We start from the raw sequence: 19,986 nt of genomic DNA on the forward strand, positions 1-19,986 counted from the left end.
AACAAACCAGTATACATTATAATTAGCAGGTAAAACAATGATGTTCACTTTCTTTCATATTTCACATCTGAACATTTTTCTCAGCCATGTCAGTAAGTGAAACACATGTACATAAATTACAATGACCTTTATTTACATAATCTACAGAGTCATTAGCAAGTATGTTCTCATCTCGCTCCGGACGGAAGAAAATGGTGAAAACTTAATCCTCGAAGTCAGTTCGCACTTATATGTGTATTTACCTCCTTAAAGGCGGAATCAACAATTTTTTTTTTTTAGCATACTGACGACAAGGAAACTAATATCTGAGAATCCCTCTTGCCATCGATTTTGGCGATTTGGGGCGAAAGTTAAGAGCAAGATGCTATGAGGTTCTATAAAGTGTGCCAAAGGCATCAGTGCTAACTGATAAATATTTAAGACCCAAACTCAATTAACTTCGCATAAAATATTTGAAGGATAATTTTGGTAATACATCTAAAATACGTTACATTCGCACATCATTTGCCACAATGGTAAACAAACAGTTACGGCATCCTATAACACAAAATTGCAAACAAAAAAAACCACATAGCAAAATTTATAGGATAAATCAAATTAGTTTTGTACCTGACAACATGCACAAGAAGTATTCTCTCTTTTCCTCTACTTAAAATATCTGAAAGATAATTTTGATATTCTATAGGACGTTTTATGCGAACTTTATCTAACGAATAGTAAACAAAGAATTGCGGCACCCCAGTACCAAAATATAGCAGAAAAAAAAAAAATCTTTTATCATTATCATTATTCAGTGGATGAGACTTACTCATATGGAACAAGACCACCCACCAAAGGGGCCACCGACTTGATATTCAAGCTTCCAAAGAATACGGTGCTCATTAGGAAGAAGTAAGAGGTAGAGGGAAATACAGAAAGGGAAGAGATCTGACTTAATAGAAAAAAAAAAAGGTATTGATATGCAAGGGGAATAGTGTTTGGTCAGTAATGAATGGTTAAAAAAAAAAAAAAGGGGGGGGGGGCGGTCTCACCTCCCTGTGGAGTTGCCGAACGGGTGACGATTTGGGTGACGACCTCGGGGAATTCTTGGGTGACGACCTGGGAGAATCTCTCGGAGGCTGGTTTCGTGTTCTGCTGGAAGCCAGCGACGCCCGGGGGTCGGGCGACCCACCTCTCCTCCGATGGGACCCGAGGGGAGGGGGACCTGACCCCACAGGAGATCGAACCTTTGGAAAGAGAGAAGCAAAAAGAGGGTCTCTGTCAGTGCGGTCTTTCTATGGAGTTATGGAGAAAATTAATTGATTGATTTAAGACTACTAAAAGTGGCGTCACAACACCCCGGTTACTGACGCCGTGTTAAGGAGGACATCTCTTAAAATGGGGTATCTCATTTGTCAATTAAATGGGAACAATACCTGCAGAAGAAACTGGACTATGTCTCCGATATCTAATTCGATATAAAGTAAGATATATAGTTCAGGAACTCTCAGATCTCATTCGATATATAGTAGGATTAATACTAAAAAAAAATTAAATTCGTCTTTAGACGCGAGAAAGCACTGGGAAATAGACGTAGGTGCCCTCATTCCTAGCATCAATGTGCCCAACTGAGAGCGGTGTCGACAGAAGATGGCCTCATATATTTTTGTCATAAATCTCACGGCCTCAAGTATACAGACCCATAATTATGCCTTCGACAATGATGACTATAATAAAATAAAGGCTTACAAATGACGTACTATGAGGACCTACGGAAATAAGAACGGAGAGATGATTGACTGCACTTTGCTCTCTATTTAACAGCTCTGCGAGTTTATTAATGAAATGAAACACAATTAAAGAGATGGGAGCACCTTTACTGGTGATCATTAAAAACATAAATACAAATAATCTCTAGATTTCTCTGTCTGCCACTGTACTTCCGAAAAGAACCTTGAGCTACTTTGAGCGTAAATAACAACTTGAAATCCCTTTTAATCTTAACCAGCGTCTACGCTTTTGGAGGGGAATATCTCTACCAGATGAATGAAGAGCTGAAACCCATCCCAGAACTTTCCCTTTTCACAAACAAAAGATTAAACCAGCCGAACAACTGGCAAACAGACAGCGTCTTTTCTGACCAGCCATAAACAGTAAAGCGACAAACCGGCACCTCCATAAACACGAAAGTGACAAACTGGCATCTCCCCCATGGTGCCAAAGGCCGAAAGATCTAGAATTCTCACAATTGTCTCTCGTTTTGAAGAAAAAAAAAATGAATAAAAGTACGAAAACAAATTGAGTCGACGCTAGGCAGAAAGTCAATTTAGTACACTGTGTCGTGAACGAATGCAAACTATGTAAAAGCACAAACGCCAAGCAAAACAAAAGCAACAAAAACATTAAAAGAAAAAAAAGTTTTAATAGTAACTAACTGGCAACAGTTCTTACTCGACCCTTGATACAAGAAACTTTCAGTGTGACCAGTGAGGGATAGGCATGAGGAAGGGTCGGCGGATGGAGGGTAGGGGGGGGATATAAGGAGGCACTGGGAGGTGCGAGGGGGGGGGGGGGGAGAACAGGGAGAGGAGAGAGAAAGATAGTGGTGGCGGTTAACCACTTTTCATTTGGATGCTCTGCCTTTTCCCTCTTTGAAACTATAAACCTTTCGCCAATCCCGAGACGATTTCTGTGCAAATTTCAATGACGCCGAAACCTCATCTCTCCTTTAAGGATGAAAAAGGAGGGATATATAATTATTATTCATCTGAAGTCGTCTGCATCCTGAGAGGAGGAGCGTCGTTCAGACTAATTTAAGAACATGACTTGGGGGTGGGGGTCACAAGGAGGCATTGTTAGCTCAACTAAAGCATTTGTTGGGGGGGGGGGGGGGGTGGAAGAGCTGTGAGCAGTTTGTGATGTCGAGTTTCACCAACGTCTAGAATTTACATGTTAATGAAACTACTACAATGAAGGAAAATCTCTTTGAGAAATGTTAGGGAGCTGTTACAATAACTATTACTGCCGCCCAATGCCCAATGTTATCTGCCACGATATTCGTTCTAATAATCGGTAATTCGTAAACAATAAATACCACCTTTCAACGCAATCGAGGACTTCAAAGGGTTTGCCGTCGACGAAAACAAACAAACAAATAAACAAGACACCAAGGGCGATAATGCATTCAAACAACAACAACGAGCTTGTCGAACCTCAGACAAGACGATGTGCAACAAAACTGCAACAAGAATTTACATAGCCAACGTGAATTCCTGGGCACTGCGCGCGTGCACGCACACAAACACATACACACATTACAAAACACAAACCTCCTACAGTGGGGGTTTTAATCATGGATACAAAATCCTTTCCAGGGCTTAAGCTCGACATCTGTAGGCAATCCCAACACGAACTAACGAGATATAAATAAAAATAGACCAAAAGCCTATAGCTATCAGAGAGAAAATATACCAAAAACCCTACTACACCAGAGAAGAAAACAGCGAGCGAGAGACTGAGCGAAGCAACAGCAACAGCAGCAACAACATCGGGCCAACTAGTATGATGATGGAACAACTTCACTTCTTGTTGCAAAACAGAATCAAATTTCATAATACAGGTTGGCGTTCGGAAGGTGTTCCCTTGAAAAGAGATACAGTACGAAGAGAGAGAGAGAGAGAGAGAGAGAGAGAGAGAGAGAGAGAGAGAGAGAGAGAGAGCCACAACCCTCTCTCTCCCTCTCTCAAACACTTCCAGGACATTATAAACAATTCCTTTACAATGAAAACCATATTAATTCGGAAAGGAGCCAAGATAAATGGCTTGTTTTCTTCTAGTTTCGCGAAATATTCACCCCCCCCCCCCCCCCCCCGAAGCTGTCTATATGTGACACTATTTCTTCCTTTCAAGTAACGAACTCTCCCTTATCGGCCTTCATTATCTGTGCCTCTGGTTCGTGCGTAACCATTCGTTCCACACGAGATTAAGCATCTCTTATTCTGTAACATTTCTTCGTCACCAGAGATCTTTCATTTTCTGTAAATTGGAAACTCAGCAGTGTTAAAACATTCAACAACGATCAGACGAAGAGCCAAGACCTCAAAATCAAGACATCACATCCAATCTTCATTGATTGTCAGCTGTTGCTAACCTATTTACCAGCGGCAATTCGCCTCAATTAGCCTGGCAATTAGGGCGTAATTAAAGCAATCATCCCGCGGCCTCTGGTACAGAATCGGTGACTGTTATATAAAGAAGGGATCCGTTGACCCAAGCTATCGAATCAAACGGTGAAGACTTCTATATTATCAGCGTTCCCCTTTTATGTATCATTCAAAATTTGACGCAAAGAAATACTGGCCCTAATTCCAGGAGTTAAAATTCTATGCATATAACCTTACTCAAAAACAGCGACTAAAACAGTATACTATATAGAATTTAGGCCAAAGGCCCAGCGCTGGGACCTATGAGGCCATTCAGCATTGAAACTGATACTGACAGTAAAACGGTTTTGAAGGTGTAAACAATAGTTAGGAGTGTGTGTTAAGTAAGATGAAAGACAGAATATGAACGGAGGTACGGTAAAAGGACTGGAAGGAGTTGCAGCTGGGGACCTTAGCTGCAAAGACCCTTAAGTACCGCCTAAAGTGCACAGCATGAGGTGCACTGAAGGCGCTACCCTCCTACGAGGATAAACAACGAATAGAACACGACGTAGCCTGCAATGCCGATTGTTCAAATCATCAATGCATCATAAAGTTGAAAGATTCTCAATGTTGGAATCCTTCGTTAACATACTGCACCACTTTACAGCTACTAAAAGACAGGTTGTAGCAACAACAACAACAACGACGACGACAAAAACAACGAGAACGAGACTCCGTTGCAACGCCAAGAAGAAGAAGCACACAAATGCCGCACCTCCCGAAAGGCATCGAATTGCTCAATTAATACGCAACAGGTGAAACAAGCCTGGTGCCTTCTTCACTGAGCACTCGCTATGAACAAATAAAAACGACATGAGCAGACGCTCCCTCCATTGAGGTTCATTTTCTTTCGGGCATTCCAATAAACGTCCGATTTAAATCAATTGGACTTTTACGTTCCAAATTCTTACATTAACTTGAAAACAACAGAATGTGACTGTAACTCCTCCAGGCCGATAAAATTCAGGCGAAAGCCTTCAATGAAACCTCGTTAATTCATCTATGTCTTTGGTATCCACTCATCTTCAACTACCAAGATTTGTTGATCTCTACTGAGAAGATTTTCGCAAAGGCTAAACTACTCTATCTCAACCAAGCCCGACGAGAACTATAAAATCTAATCCCACTTATAGCCAAACCTAATAACCCTACTTTGTCACTTGCAGCTACAACAAAACAAACTCTGACCTACAACCAAGCTATACAAGCAGAGCGTCGTCTTCACATCGCAACATTTCACATAAGAGCTCCAATCATCAGGAAATTAGTTGTTGAGGTCTGAAGGTCGGCTCAAAGCGCCTTCTTGCACGTCACAGGCCCCAACGTCAACCTTTGTCCATCTTTTTTAAAACTTGATATCTCCGCCATCATTACAGTCTCTCTCTAGCCACAGCCTTAGCCTTCTCTCTCTCTATCTACTTCTTTTTTCCTACACTTCTTCTTCTTCTTCTTCTTCTCCTTCTTCCTTCTTCCGGAAGCCGCCTGCATGAGGCTGGTCTCCCGCGGTTCTCCCAACAGACGAATTTCAGATCATGACATCAGCTCCTATTCGCATCAACAGATTTTCTTTGGTAACCAACGACCAACATTCCACGACCTGCTCGCTCGTTTAAAATCTCTCTCTCTCTCTCTCATACACACACACATGAAGTCTCTCTCTCTGTATCATGCATACACATATACTAGCTCCCCCAGTCTCTCTATCTCTCACATACAAATCTCTCTCTCCCTCACACACAAATGCAGCTCTCTCTCTCACAAATACCTATGTAAGTTTTACGCATCCTCCCAGCAGAGTAGCTCTCTAGGACAAAACAAAACCATAGACTTGTCAGTTTGAAATCCCACTTATAAACATAAAAAAAAAAAACTCAATGGCTAATACCTCTCTTGATATGGCAAAGTCAATGCGCCATCTCGAAGAAACAAAAAGCATTCTAGAGAGGAAGTATTTTTGCGCGACTCTGGTTTATCTAATTACATACTAAGGATCACGTTTCAGGCAATGTTACCGAGGCATAACCGTTCGGCCGATGGACTGGAAAGGAAATGAAATTCCCTTCGATAGAAAATCAAGTTCATTTGCTTAACAAGATATAGTTTTCATTTATATCCTTAATATGGTGAGAAACAAAACAAAAAAACGAAAAAATCACGTTCATTCGCATTTGTTCAACAGTGTTGACTTGAACGTTACAATCAAAGGCGTGTATATAAGTGTTTTATCTCCAGTATATACTACTTAGAAGCTCAAGAAAGCTCAAGCTCAGAGTCTTGAAGGAGAGAAAGCCAGTAAGGCCAAAGAGCTAATAATTGAAGCCATTATCTCCTTAATTGATGATAAACGCGCCTCTGAGTGGGTTCAATTAGCCTCCAGTAAATAATAATGGTATAATTCACAATACCAACAAAAACTTCAGGGCAAGGAAATAAAAGTGATTTGTTAGGGTACGGCGGACCTTTCGAGCTATTCTTATTTATATTTATGAAGCCTGCATTCCTCTAACCGGTTGTGTTTACTGCTGAAATTTACGACTTGTATATTGAATCCCTTGCAGTAACCGAAAGGGATTCAATCTAAAAGAACCAATATGCTACATATAACCAACCACCAAACTATAGTGTTCACACAGGCATTAAATCAATATTAATTTCAATAACATAAACGAATCCTCTTCAAGATAAAGATTTAAACAAAATGTTGACTTCAATAACATAAACGAATCCTCTTCAAGATACTGATGAGACGATTTGAAGGGTCTGGTTCACTTCCCCCAGTGTAGCAAAATTTCGCCCAATTGGCAAGAGACCTTCGGTGACTTTCTAGAATTCTGAACCTCTTACGCCCCAATTTCCAGCATCTAAGAACCTCCTCTCCCTGCAGCACAGGCACCCGGGCAAGATTTGCCCAGACAATCACACTATTCGTGTAACATCAGTTATCAATAATGACACCGATTACACATTGAAACTCTTTACTCTAATGCCAAGGCTTCAGTTGGGTACCACGACCAGAAGGCAGTATTGGTAAGAATGAGTTAGAAACGGTTTCAACGCAGCTCAAAACTAAGCTCAGTAAAATGGCGAGAAGAAGCTATAACATCATCGTATACAGCGAAGGAAGTGCGCCTGCGTGTAGTGGAAGAAAGAAGGTTGAGGAGGGAGGGCACGGTGATCATGGTGACGACCATGAAGATGCTGCTGCTGCTGGTAGTGTATTAGTAGTGGTAGTAGTAGTGGATGTATTGGTAGTGGCCGGGAGGGAGGACGAGTTGTGGAGGTAGTAGTAGTAGTAGTAGTATTAGTGGCAACAGTGTTGTTTAGATGGGAGGGAAGCAAAATCACGAGGAGTGGGAGGCTGGGTGTGTGAGTGTGCATAGAGAGGAGCAGAGCAGAGCAGGGCAAGGCTTCAAGGCAGGACAGGAGTGCCACTATGCCTCCCCACCAGTCTGGCACTTAAAAAGAAGGGGGTTTGGAGGAGAGAGAGAGAGAGAGAGAGAGAGAGAGAGAGAGCCCCAGCGGCGGCAAAGCGACTCTCCTGACCCACCTCAAGTGCCACAAATAGACAGAATCATTTCCAATCTAAAGGAGACTTAGATGAGGGCAAGTTCCAGCTTCCATGAAACCAGACTCCGATGGCAAATGGCCATAGTAAGTGACGCCTCGCGTATTTCGGAGCCCATTTGATCACGAAATACCAAAAAGAGGAACCTTTTCTTTGACCCCACGATGGCAGCAACAGGCATTCATCATCAAGTCGGCCGTCTCCTCCTCCTCCTCCTCCTCCCCCATTCTCCTCATTCCCTCCTTCACAGGAGGAGTTGCCAGATTGCCTCATTGAGAGAATCTTTCTCTACCTTTCCTTCCTTCCTTCCGTCGGAGGGCTGTTCTGCGAAGAGCGTCCTTTTCGCATCTCCTCTCCTGTCCCGAAAGGACTCGACGTCGAATGCGAACCTCGGGAGAACTTTTCATCGGTAAATAAAAAAAGGAATATTGACAAACGTCCACAGGAGTAAATACGGAAACGAACGAGGCATAACGACTGGGACACCAGCATCACCCTTGGGTGTACACAGACACAAACGCCAGCGTCTGGTTATTCAGGCACTTTAGTATATGCGTGTATGTGTGTGTAGTGTATGGGGGTACCCCCTTCTGTCATACCAACCCCCACCCATTCCTCGTTGTATTCACATAGGTCGCGATATAAAGCAAACGGCGGCCATTAAATTTTATGCCGCATACGGCCACTGTCGTAAATATCTTTCTGCAGAAAGAATAAAAAAAAAAAAAAAAAAAAAAAAAAATAAAAAAAAAAAAAAAAAAAAAAGGGTCGGTCATAAAATGTCGTGGCGTCTAAAATATGAGAAGTGAAATCATGAAGGGTGACATTAGTGGTGCCCAATTTTCATTTTTTTTTTATAACTGATAATGACTCCCAATGCCCCAGACTTTCAAGAGACTGTAATAGAACAGCATTTCGCAAGTAGGTCATTTTCCCGTGCAGAACTTCTCCTCTGGTTCAGAGGTGCCGACACAAATCTCATTAACGTTTCTGTTCACACTTTTCTTGTTCGATTCGGTACTTTGGCAAAAGGTTCATCTTAATTGAAACATGACGCATGGCAATCGTTCTTTAATTTCTACAATACTAAAAATAGAATTTAAAAATGTAAAAATAAAAGAAACATGACGCATGGTAGTCGTTCTTTAATTTTTCACATTACTAAAAAAAAAAATTTTTTAAATGTAAAAATAAAAGAAACATGACGCATGGTAGTCGTTCTTTAATTTTTAACATTATATACTAAAAAATTTTTAAATGTAAAAATAAAAGAAACATGACGCATGGTAATCGTTCTTTAATTTCTCACAATACTAAAAAATATATATAAATGTAAAAATAAAAGAAACATGAGAATGGTAATCGTTCTTTAATTTCTCACAATACCAAAAAAATAATAAAAAAAATCGTTCTTTAATTTCTCACAATACCCAAAAAATAAAAAATAAAAACGTTCTTTAATTTCTTACAGTACTTAAAAAAAAAATCACCTCCAATCAATTCTTCGTGTCTTTTCAGCATCTGTTTATGACTGACTGAACAACAACATTACGGCCAAACCAGGAAGAATAAAGCTCCCACTTTTCTTGACTGGAATCTTTTCCTATGCGACCTCAGTCCTCATAATCAGCTTCTTGCAAGCAATCCAAACACTCCCCCTCACAAGCTACCTGCAAATGACCATGTAGGTCTGCTTGAAAACTACTAGTATACTCTCTCACCCCCCCCCCAGGGAAAAAAAAATTACAATGTCAACAGACCCGTTCCAACGCTACTCGGATCTCTCTCTCTCTCTCTCTCTCTCTCTCTCTCTCTCTCTCTCAGAAAAATCAAACAAGAAACCTTCCTTTTTTCCCACAAAACCCGACAAACAGCGACATGCGAGCGGTGGCCATATTAAACTGTCAACCGCACCGCCGTTTTTCATAGAGCTTTTTTTTTTTTTTTTTTTTTTTTTTCCTTTTCACAACTTTAGGCCACCGATGTTGTTGATGAGAAATGTAGGGCCACGTCCCCATTTCTCTGAGAGAGAGAGAGAGAGAGAGAGAGAGAGAGAGAGAGAGAGAGAGAGAGAGAGAGACTTATGAATGGTTTCACCCAACTGCGCCCGGACTGGCCATCCACATTTATTACTACACCTCACTCACATTAGTGTTTTCCTTTTTCTCTTTGGACTATCCGCGACCCACATAAGTCGACCAACAAGCGTTTACGTGATTTCAGACATAAGGTCAACAGAGGCCGTATGGATTGACAGTAACCACGCCCCCCCATGCCGTCCTTTCCAAGTCCAGATCGAACTTGGGACGCGTTCCCACTCGTCTCACATCTGTGGCTGAGAACTGCCTCGTCAAGATTTTCCTATGTCCGGATTTGGAAATGATCTGCATCAATGACTTACAGAAATGTTAGATTTAACTTCAGAATTGGATGGAATTACTTTGCAATCTATACTGGCGCCCCACACATGGCCAATGTCATCTCATCTTGGCTTGCGCAAAAGGATATCCGGAACATAAGTTATTTTGAAAACATACACACTGGTTGATTTGTAATGACTATAATGCAATGAGAGAGAGAGAGAGAGAGAGAAGAGAGAGAGAGAGAGAGAGAGAGAGAGAGAGAGAGCTATTACACGTTCATGCGATTAACAATATCTAGCAAGATTACATGAATATAAACAAAACTTCAGCATTAGTTAATCGCAATATTTACGTAACATTAACCATAATCAATAATCTACTAATATCGCAAATACTTCTCTTATTATTGCATGGAAACTGCACATTGCAATAAAATCGCGCTACCTGATTCTGTCAAGCATGCTGTCAAGACAAAGTGTAATTCCAGGAATCTTGAGCAGATATACCTCTCCAGGAGAGAACATTCCAAATTCGCCCCATTGAAGTGATAACCCTGTTTAAGCTATTACTCATTATTCTGTCGAATTTATTTGCGTTTAGGTGAATAGACGCAAGCCGACGACGTCTTTTAATATGATTAATATGTCCCATAGAGTGCGTTCCGAGTAAAGATTGCAGCAAGAGGTGCTTCTTGGATCTGACAATCTCCCGGAGAAATCTTGCGTCAAATTCCTCTCTATCTTACCAAAACAAACGCGACAGTTATTAAGGGGAGATGAGGTTAAATGGGAAAAGTACACGTCAATTGTGACACGAAATGACACCGACACAATCATGAATTCAGTGAAACGTACGTAGATCGAGTTCTGACACGCGATTCTTCAGTTCGTAAGCATCTTGCAACACAACAATGCATATATACATACAGATGGTCATACATTACCCAAATCCATAATAAGTTGCGTTTGAAAACCTAAATGTACTTTCATAAGCATTAAGGAATACTAGCATCATCATACTGTCGCAAAAAGTATATAAATTATACAATATTACATTCAAGACAATTTCTCCATATTATTCTGCCTCAGGGACTTGACATTTCACCATCACTTCTCATCGGACTGAACCCAATAAATTAGACATAATTTTTTCACCAGAAAACGTTATTGAAATTCAGCTCAGAGCTTGGGTTTTCCAAGACTGTTAAATGAATCCAATAATATACAGCAGAGGCGGTTTCGATTATCACAGTGAATAACGAAAAAAGAAACCCACAAAATTACTGGGTATAACTTGTTTACTTGTAATTATTTACATAATTACAAGTAAACAAGTTATACCCAGTAATTTTGTGAGTTTCTTTTTACATATTCAGAAGAAAACTGAATGGAGTTTTGGTTTGGTTCATAAAGAGTAATGCAATTCGATTTATACAGCATTATAAAATTCTAAATATATATAAAAAAAAAAAAAAAAAAATAAAAACATACATTAATAACGGAAAAAATATGGTATTTGAAATAAATAAAAAAGTGTCTGATAACGGTAATAAGAAATATATATATCATATCTTACCAATTTCATAAAAAAATCACAAGTGCAGAGTTTAGTAACTTCGGAATTGCATTAATACCAGATTCATTACAATTCAAGTTTCGAAGACAGCCCGAACAGGCACCTTTTGTTATTCCCGAACTGTACATGTATCCAAAGTATGATGGTCCGGTACACACAACCAGATAGAATGATACATGTTTGCAAGTCTATTTATTTCAATACTTCAGCAGTATTATTTGTTCTTAAGTAAGAATAATACATGTAATCTATTAACACATTCGAAGACACAGATGGCTCTTCTCTGTTCAAATACACGTGAGGATTCAGTAAAAGAGAGAGAGAGAGAGAGAGAGAGAGAGAGAGAGAGAGAGAGAGAGAGAGAGAGAGAGAATCAGGATAAGCTCATGATTGCAAAGCGGTCGGTCGCCTGAACTGTGATTCTAATGCGACTAATTCCCACTTCACGGTTGTAATCGCTTAATGTTGGGAATGGTCGGTTCTGTGGGTCGCTTAATGTTGGGAATGGTCGGTTCTGGACCCACACGGAGAGGAATTACATTATTATTTTCGTCGATTTCCTAAGGAAGCTGCATATCTGGTGTCTTCTCTCTCTCTCTCTCTCTCTCTCTCTCTCTCTCTCTCTCTCTCTCTCTTGTTCCGAGAAATTACCATACGCAATGTCCTCACGGTTTAATTGCCCTTCTTCGTAACTATCGCCATATTTCTTTCCCCTTCTCGGAGATTATCTTCAGACTTCTCGTCTTTTTATCTCTGCGCCTCATCAATCATCAGACATTCATCTTGTTTCTCTCCTCTTCTCGTCTCTTCTCCGAAATGGTCGGCTTCGACGGCTATCATCCTTTCCCGTGCGTTTTCTTAACCCCTAACATCCTCTCTTCGTTCTGTTCTCCGAATTTATCTCTGATTTATATCCTTTCCAGCATACGTTCTCCGTTTTCCAGACTATTTTTATTTTTCCACCCCCATCTGGAGATATTGGGGTCCCGATGATCTCTATCAACTTTCTGTTCATGTCTTCCACATCTACTTTCCATCATCTCCGATTGTCTATTTTGATTTCCTACCCACTATAAAACAACAACTTTGACCCCTCATTTTGGTGGAATTACTATAAGAGGCCACCACTCCTTAAAAGATCGCCCCAACTCTGCCTCATTATTATTATTCAAAGATGCACTTTAATGCAACAAATCCAATTTTCAATGCACAGTCAGGAAACTGTTATTATTATATTTTCAGAAGATGGAACCTATTCATATTCCGGAACCAGTCCACCAAAGGGGCCACTGACTCGGAATTCGAACTTCCAAAGAATACGGCGTCCATTACGAAGACGTTTAGTTATTACTGCATCTAATAAGGAGACATGGGTATCACTGGCTGAACTGAAGCAGCAGCAGGCTGTGGGGCATCACTGGCTATGCTGAAGCCAAGCCAAGCCAAGGCCAGGAGAGGAGAAGAGCAGACAGACTGCTTATAAAAGCGTTAAAATGTATCACACGAAGCAGCAGACCTCTCTCTCTCTCTCTCTCTCTCTCTCTCTCTCTCTCTCTCTCTCTCTCAGCCGGATGCCCTCCAAACGCTGAAGGTCGTGATGACCAGAATTGCCTCTACCCCCACCCCCCCAACAAAACCAGCGTACTGCGTTTTACTATGAGGTTTGAACCAAGGCATACTAGAACACCATTACTAAAAGACTGATTGCAACCATTATCAAAGCAACGAAGCAAACCATTTCCATAGCAATGTACTGATAGATTATGAAAGCACTGAATTACACCATTACAGCCTATATTAAACATAGAACCCACAAGTCATACAAACGCCCTTATCCAGTGTAATGTACTTCTTTCGTCAATTCTACTGAATTATGACACTATTTGCAATATGACTTGGGTTAATTCTATTAATAATCAAACTGCAGACACGTACGAGACCACCATACTAGATCTTTATCATTTTAACTTTGACGTACACTCCTTACAGCTTTGAGATTTACCAATATATGCTGCAATGTAATGGAGTACATGCTTATATGTGGGTGGAATTTTCACCCCTAAAGCCAACAGGAGTGGCCGAGGAATCCCATCGAATTGCCTTCTTCGTCGGCCGGGAAAAAAAAAAAAAAAAAAAAAAAAGGACACCCGCTAAAATGCTGAAACAGAGATCAGGTGTTTAACCGGTCTCTCTGCGTGCCTACTGTGACGTCGACTTCATTAAAGGCGTCCGATGGAGTCAGCACCGAAAATGCTGGCCAAGACACAAACAGAAACGACGAGAACATGACACGTGGGTCAAGATGTCAAGTCTCCTGCTCTTTGTACGAGGTTTCTTTGTTTAAAAAGGAATATAATCATTACAGACTAAAAATACTGGTAAGCCGTTCTATCTAGACCGGGTAACTAACTCTCATATCAATAAGGGATGTAATCATCATTAATAATTCAGGGAAGGAATCATTCAACGGTTATAACCTGTACTCTCTTTTACCATTGAATTCTAATTTCTCTCTATAGACTACTTCGCCTTCAGAACAGCAGCCCCGCCTCCCAACTCACAATATAAATGGAGCTTGGATTATTACCTATAGCTCCACCAAATCACCTGAGCGCCGACGATAACTTTAACTATAAATCAAATGTAGTTTATTTACGCTTCCTGATCCTTCCTACATTACTCTCAGTATAAAAAAAAATTTACCTCGTGCAAAACTTGGAAGAAAACCATGTGAATATAACAGAAAATAATCTTATATTCTTGATTCTTGCAAGGAATTGAGGGACGTTCCCATCGTATGAGTGGAAGTCTTGAAGTTCAGAATTTATAAATATTTACTATAAAATCAATCGTTCGTTATAAACTACTACTCTGAGAGAGAGAGAGAGAGAGAGAGAGAGAGAGAGAGAGAGAGAGAGAGAGAGAGAGAGAGAGAGAGAATTCAACCAGCCAATTGCTGAGGAGAAGGATCTTATAGACGCCTCCCCTCGAGCGAATGCAGTAATTATTTGAACTGGCCATTGAAAGTCATCAAGTAAATTCTGTCTTCGGAATTGGATATACAATCCAGGTCGAGTTTGGCATGCGTCCTTTGTGCTCCCTCTGGAGAGAGAGAGAGAGAGAGAGAGAGAGAGAGAGAGAGAGAGAGACGAGAGAAGAAGAGGGAAGATTTGAAGAGAGAGAGAGAGAGAGCTCTTTTCGACATAATAGAAAGTTTCAAATACAGTTCACCCTCCAACTTGTGGGTATGTATATGTGTTCAGCTGCATCAGCATATCCCCAGGTGCGTTATCTACTCGTGAGAACTCGCGAGAATGAACGACGCACCTTGCGTTGCAAATGCAACTTCAAAGGCAAAATGCACAGCCTTGCGAATACACGTCGTTAAATTGTTTCACTAGATTCCTCTTAGCTCCTCTAGGACGTCAAAGGCGTTTGAAAGGCATATTGGAGGAGGAGCACCAGACATGAACTGAGAATCGTTCTTTGAACTTGACTAGCCCAAGGCTGAATGAGAGAGAGAGAGAGAGAGAGAGAGAGAGAGAGAGAGAGAGAGAGAGAGAGAGACTTCTTGTATTGCTCAAGCTCCAATTAAGTATGAAAAGCGAGTCTTTGAAAGCAGTTGACCTTTGGTGCAGCATAAACAATTTACAATAAAAGCATTATTACTGGATCTACTCACACAACAATAACAGCCACCCACAGCAGCCCCCAGTCTCTCTCTCTCTCTCTCTCTCTCTCTCTCTCTCTCTCTCTCTCTCTCTCTCTCTCTCTGTGCATCGAGTATTCAACAACAATGAAGTTTTTAGTCGACAAATACCCTACATTCATTGCTAGATGCTAGTCTGTCTCGGAGAACAAAGGACTCCTTTTAGTTTCTCATGTCACTCTTAATGACACAAACAGGTCACTTATATCATTACCAACCAGAAAAATCTGCTCAAACACACTATCGTTAAAAAAAAAAAAAAAATCTTGGCCCCGTATTTCGTCAAGACCTGCCAACTACGAGTCCTTAATAACAAGAGATTCGTGTGTGTGTGAGAGAGAGAGAGAGAGAGAGAGAGAGAGAGAGAGAGAGAGAGAGAGAGAGAGAGAGAGAGAGAATGATAGCGCTCTCTTCTAACGGTACTGCGCAAGTACCTGACACCAACCTTAGGTGCAGGTGACGCTCATACAACCAAACCTTAGGTGCAGGTGACGCCGAAGTACTAATAGTAGGTAAATGGGATGGTAGTGCTTATTCTGGCGATCTAGATGCAAAAATGCCGGAAGGGCTTGGAAATGACGAATGACTTGGAAAAAAAAAAAAAAAAAAAAAAAAAAAAAAAAAAAAAAAAAAAAAAAAAAAAAAAAAAAAAAAAAAACACTAGGAGTAATTCGCACGCTGGCACGTTAACAGTGTGGTTCCTTAAACCCATAAACAATATACTATGAAGTTAAATATACGTCCAACACTTGATAATTTGACAAATTAGTTTTTTTAATCGTTACAGCCTTCCCTTTACCCGCTCTTTTATGGTAAAACAGCGTTAAAATGCATAAACATGCTCTGAATATGCACATTTCGGTAAAAAAAACTTACAATGTGCATTATAGATAAATTTCAAAATGTTCTATAACACCATTACAATGTGCATTATAGATACATAATTTCAAATTGTTCTGTAACACAGCTTATCATTTCTTTATGTTAAACTACTATTTCAAGATTAAAACGCGCACTATGTATACCGACGAGGTTCTTTGACGGAACTGAATTTTATAGTATATATCAGCAAATATTTCAATCCTTGAAAAATAAATATATAAAAAAACAGAAGCCTGACTTATTCGCCTGACAGGCTAAACTGGGTCAATTCTGGGTGGTTCAGTTAATACTAACAACATTTAATCTCACCATAATAAGTAATATTTTGACCAAAGGGTGACAAAGTCTTCAGAATGATGCAGATCTTTAGTTTTAAAAAGAAACCATATGTGTTTACGAGTAGCGTATACCAATTACTGGATTAGGAGTTTTAAAAGTTGAGATGACGAGCACAAACCCGACCATTGCTAGTTTAACGTTATAATTACGAATTCCCACACGATAACCTACCATAGATCGGCCCTTATTGTTTTTATTTCATTTTATTTTTTTCTCAGCAAAGTGCCTTCTTCCACTGTCAAAAGCCGTAGATCACTTGGCAGTGTAGATTTCACAGATTCGACGAAGTGTGTGCCGAGATCTCCATAAGATTAAACCACGTATAGGTTGGTTAAAAGTTATTATCGGTCAGTTAACATCTGACCGATAATAACATGTAACCAACCTATACGTAGTTTAATCCTATGGAGATCTCAGCACACACTCCGTCGAATCTGCGAAATCTGACACTGCCAGGTGATCTACGGCTTTTGACAGTGGAAGGCACTTTGCTGAGAAAAAAATAAAATGAAATAAAAATAAAAATAAGGGCCGATGTATGGTAGGTTATCGTGTTGGAATTCGTAATTATAACGTTAAACTAGCAATGGTCGGGTTTGTGCTCGTCATCTCAACTTTTAAAACTCCTAATATGGTGCTCATTAGAGTGTAAGAGAAATTAAAAAGGGAAGTACAGACTGTTCTCCTTTCATAGTTCAGAAAGAAGTCGCTTTAACCTAACCTCTCACTTGGTAGCCCCCTCCAAAATACCTGCTGTTGCACGTGTGTGTCCCATATGTCTTTTGGCTTTTGCCATATTACTGTGATGATAGCAACACGACCATAGTTAACGTGTTCCAAGTAAGTCTTGAGTAAGTCTTGATGGGGGGGGGGGGGGTTTTGTAGTCATAGAATCTTCAGGTCCACATGCGTATAGATTCCCAAGTTACTTACAACGGCTTTAAAAGTGAAGCATTACTTAAGAATATTTCCAACATCGTTCGGGTAAATTAAATACATCTTTAACCTGCTATCACATTGTAAAAAGGTAGGGACTACCATTTAAAACAATCCATATAACTGAATTTATCACGTATACAATATAATAATAATAATAATAATAATAATAATAATAATAATAATAATAATAATAATAATAAACCTAACTGAAGCCAAGTACGAATGTTCGTTTGTATGGCGTTTTTACTTTACACGGAACCAGTGGTTATTCAGCAACGGGACCAACGGCTTTACTTGACTTCCGAACCACGTCGAGAGTGAACTTCTACCACCAGAAATACACATCTCTAACCCCTCAATGGAATGCCTGAGAATCGAACTCGCGGTCACCAAGGTGGCAGGTCAAGACCATACCGATCACGCCACTGAGGCGCTCTGTGAGTACGGATGCTTTCTTCACCAAGAAAGGAAGTCCATCATTTACCGTCGTCATTGTCCAGAAGGTATACAATGGTCCAAGTTGAAGGGTCAAAAAAAAAAAAAAAAAAAAAAAAAAAAAAAAAAAAAAACAAAAAAAAAAAAAAAAAAAAAAAAAAAAAAAAAAAAAAAAAAATCATAAAAAAAAAAAAACAAGTACCCTGGGATTGCAGACAAGCTTAAACGAAACATATAATGTTCTTCTACTGGTGAAGTTCAAGGGCATGGTTACCTCAAAGCCAAGCCTCTGGGGGAAATTGCGGAGTTGCTGACAGGTGTCCTTTTTTTTTCCCCCTACCGCAGCAGCAGCCATCATGGAAGGACCCTCTTTCCTTACCACCGAAAAGATGCCTCTCGCTATCCTCCTTGAATTCTCGTACATAAAAAAAATAATTTATTACATTTGTCTTTTCTTGCTATAATATGTGAGGTTTCCTCTTATGTACTTTCTTACTTTCTAATGAGCACCATATTCGTTGGAAGCTTAAATTCCAAGTCAAAGGCGCTTGTGGCTAAAACGCTTCTCATAACAAAGCCAAACACGTTTCTTTGAGGCTTTTACCCTTTGCAAAGATTTAAAAAATATATAAAAAAAAATAACCTAAGGGAGATTAAAATAGCTTAGGGACATTCCTAAAATTCCCCCACAGAAACCTTTGGCTCCTTCGAGAGGAGGTGAACGTCTACACATTCTGCAGGCGATGGTCAGATCATGAGATAAAGTTCCACATGAATACTTCTGCATACAAAATTTATTCGACGTGCCATGACATAAGGAGATGTTTTATACAAGCGATGCATGTTCAAATATTTCAGAGTATAACTTGACTGATTTCCATTTCAGAATTTAAACTATTCTCTCTCTCTCCTCTTCTCTCTCTCTCTCTCTTCTCTCTCTCTCTCTCTCCAGTAAGAAAATCTAAAATCTCAATTGCATAATACAGTAAATACAATCCCCTTCATGCTCCCACCCACAGCTTTCTCTGTGTATGGAGCAGCCAGGGCAGGCTAGATGAGAGAGAGAGAGAGAGAGAGAGAGAGAGATGGGGAGGGGGTAGAGGGAGGCTGGCCATTCTAAACACACCTGCGCGAGCCATCTCTCCCAGAACAGATGTAAGCAGACAGCCATTAACAGTAGCCGAGGGTGTGTTAGACCTGCGGTATGCGAGAGGTCACCTCGTCTCTTGACCGCTACTTTCTATATGTGGAATGTGCAAAACACTACTAGTACTACTACTCCGCTACTCCAACCCCCCTCCTCGCCCCTACCCCTACTATAACTACTACTCCTGCCTGGAGTACCTGCCTACTCATGCGTAGAGACCAACACTGGCACACCCAGGCTACTCCTTTCTCCTCGCATATGCTCGCTAAACAGGGGCGCGCATGCGCACACATGCAACAATACCACTCGGGGTCTCACTCACTCCTGGAGGAAATGAAAAAAATCTGCAGTCTTTGGATGCAAAACAGTGAATTATACTGTGGGTGCAACATTTGAAGTATACTATTGATAATTCCAGAGACCACTTTTGACTTCTACGACTGTGATAACTCTCTCTCTCTCTCTCTCTCTCTCTCTCTCTCTCTCTCTCTCTCTCTTTCCCCACACACAAACACACACACACAGACTAATGTAACAACCACTCTACATATTAACATTTCATGCTAACTCAACAGACTGATACTGGAGCAACAAATGCTTATTAGTCTAAAAGTAGGTTGGGTTCGTACTAAAGCGTCTTTAGCTGAAAATATTCTACCAAAATAAACAAAAATACTAAAATCAAATCATGGACCTGCAATCAAGGGCTTAAGAAAGCTACAATACCTATTAGAGGGTAATGATTATTTAGAAACTAAAGTAGCACTCGTTTGATTGCGATGAACTTATTAAATATAAATCTATCAAAAAGCTTCGATTAACCTATGGCACTGTAACGCAATTTCCTT

General features: G+C 40.2%; 1 protein-coding gene across 2 annotated transcripts in view; it reads right to left on the minus strand.

Annotated features, from left to right (window-relative positions):
- LOC135227078 (mitogen-activated protein kinase kinase kinase 1-like) overlaps nucleotides 1–19,986 on the minus strand; it is a 147,457-nt gene that overhangs the window by 61,307 nt on the left and 66,164 nt on the right. The window contains exon 3 of one of the 2 annotated variants that reach the window (XM_064266910.1): nucleotides 1,032–1,226. The exons of the other annotated variant lie outside the window; for it this stretch is intronic. Coding sequence (XP_064122980.1) covers nucleotides 1,032–1,226 — 195 coding nt within the window. The remainder of the gene's footprint in view (nucleotides 1–1,031; nucleotides 1,227–19,986) is intronic. 2 annotated transcript variants of the gene reach the window in all.

This window comes from Macrobrachium nipponense, chromosome 15 (assembly GCF_015104395.2).
Source record: "Macrobrachium nipponense isolate FS-2020 chromosome 15, ASM1510439v2, whole genome shotgun sequence".
NCBI classification, from domain to species: domain Eukaryota; kingdom Metazoa; phylum Arthropoda; class Malacostraca; order Decapoda; family Palaemonidae; genus Macrobrachium; species Macrobrachium nipponense.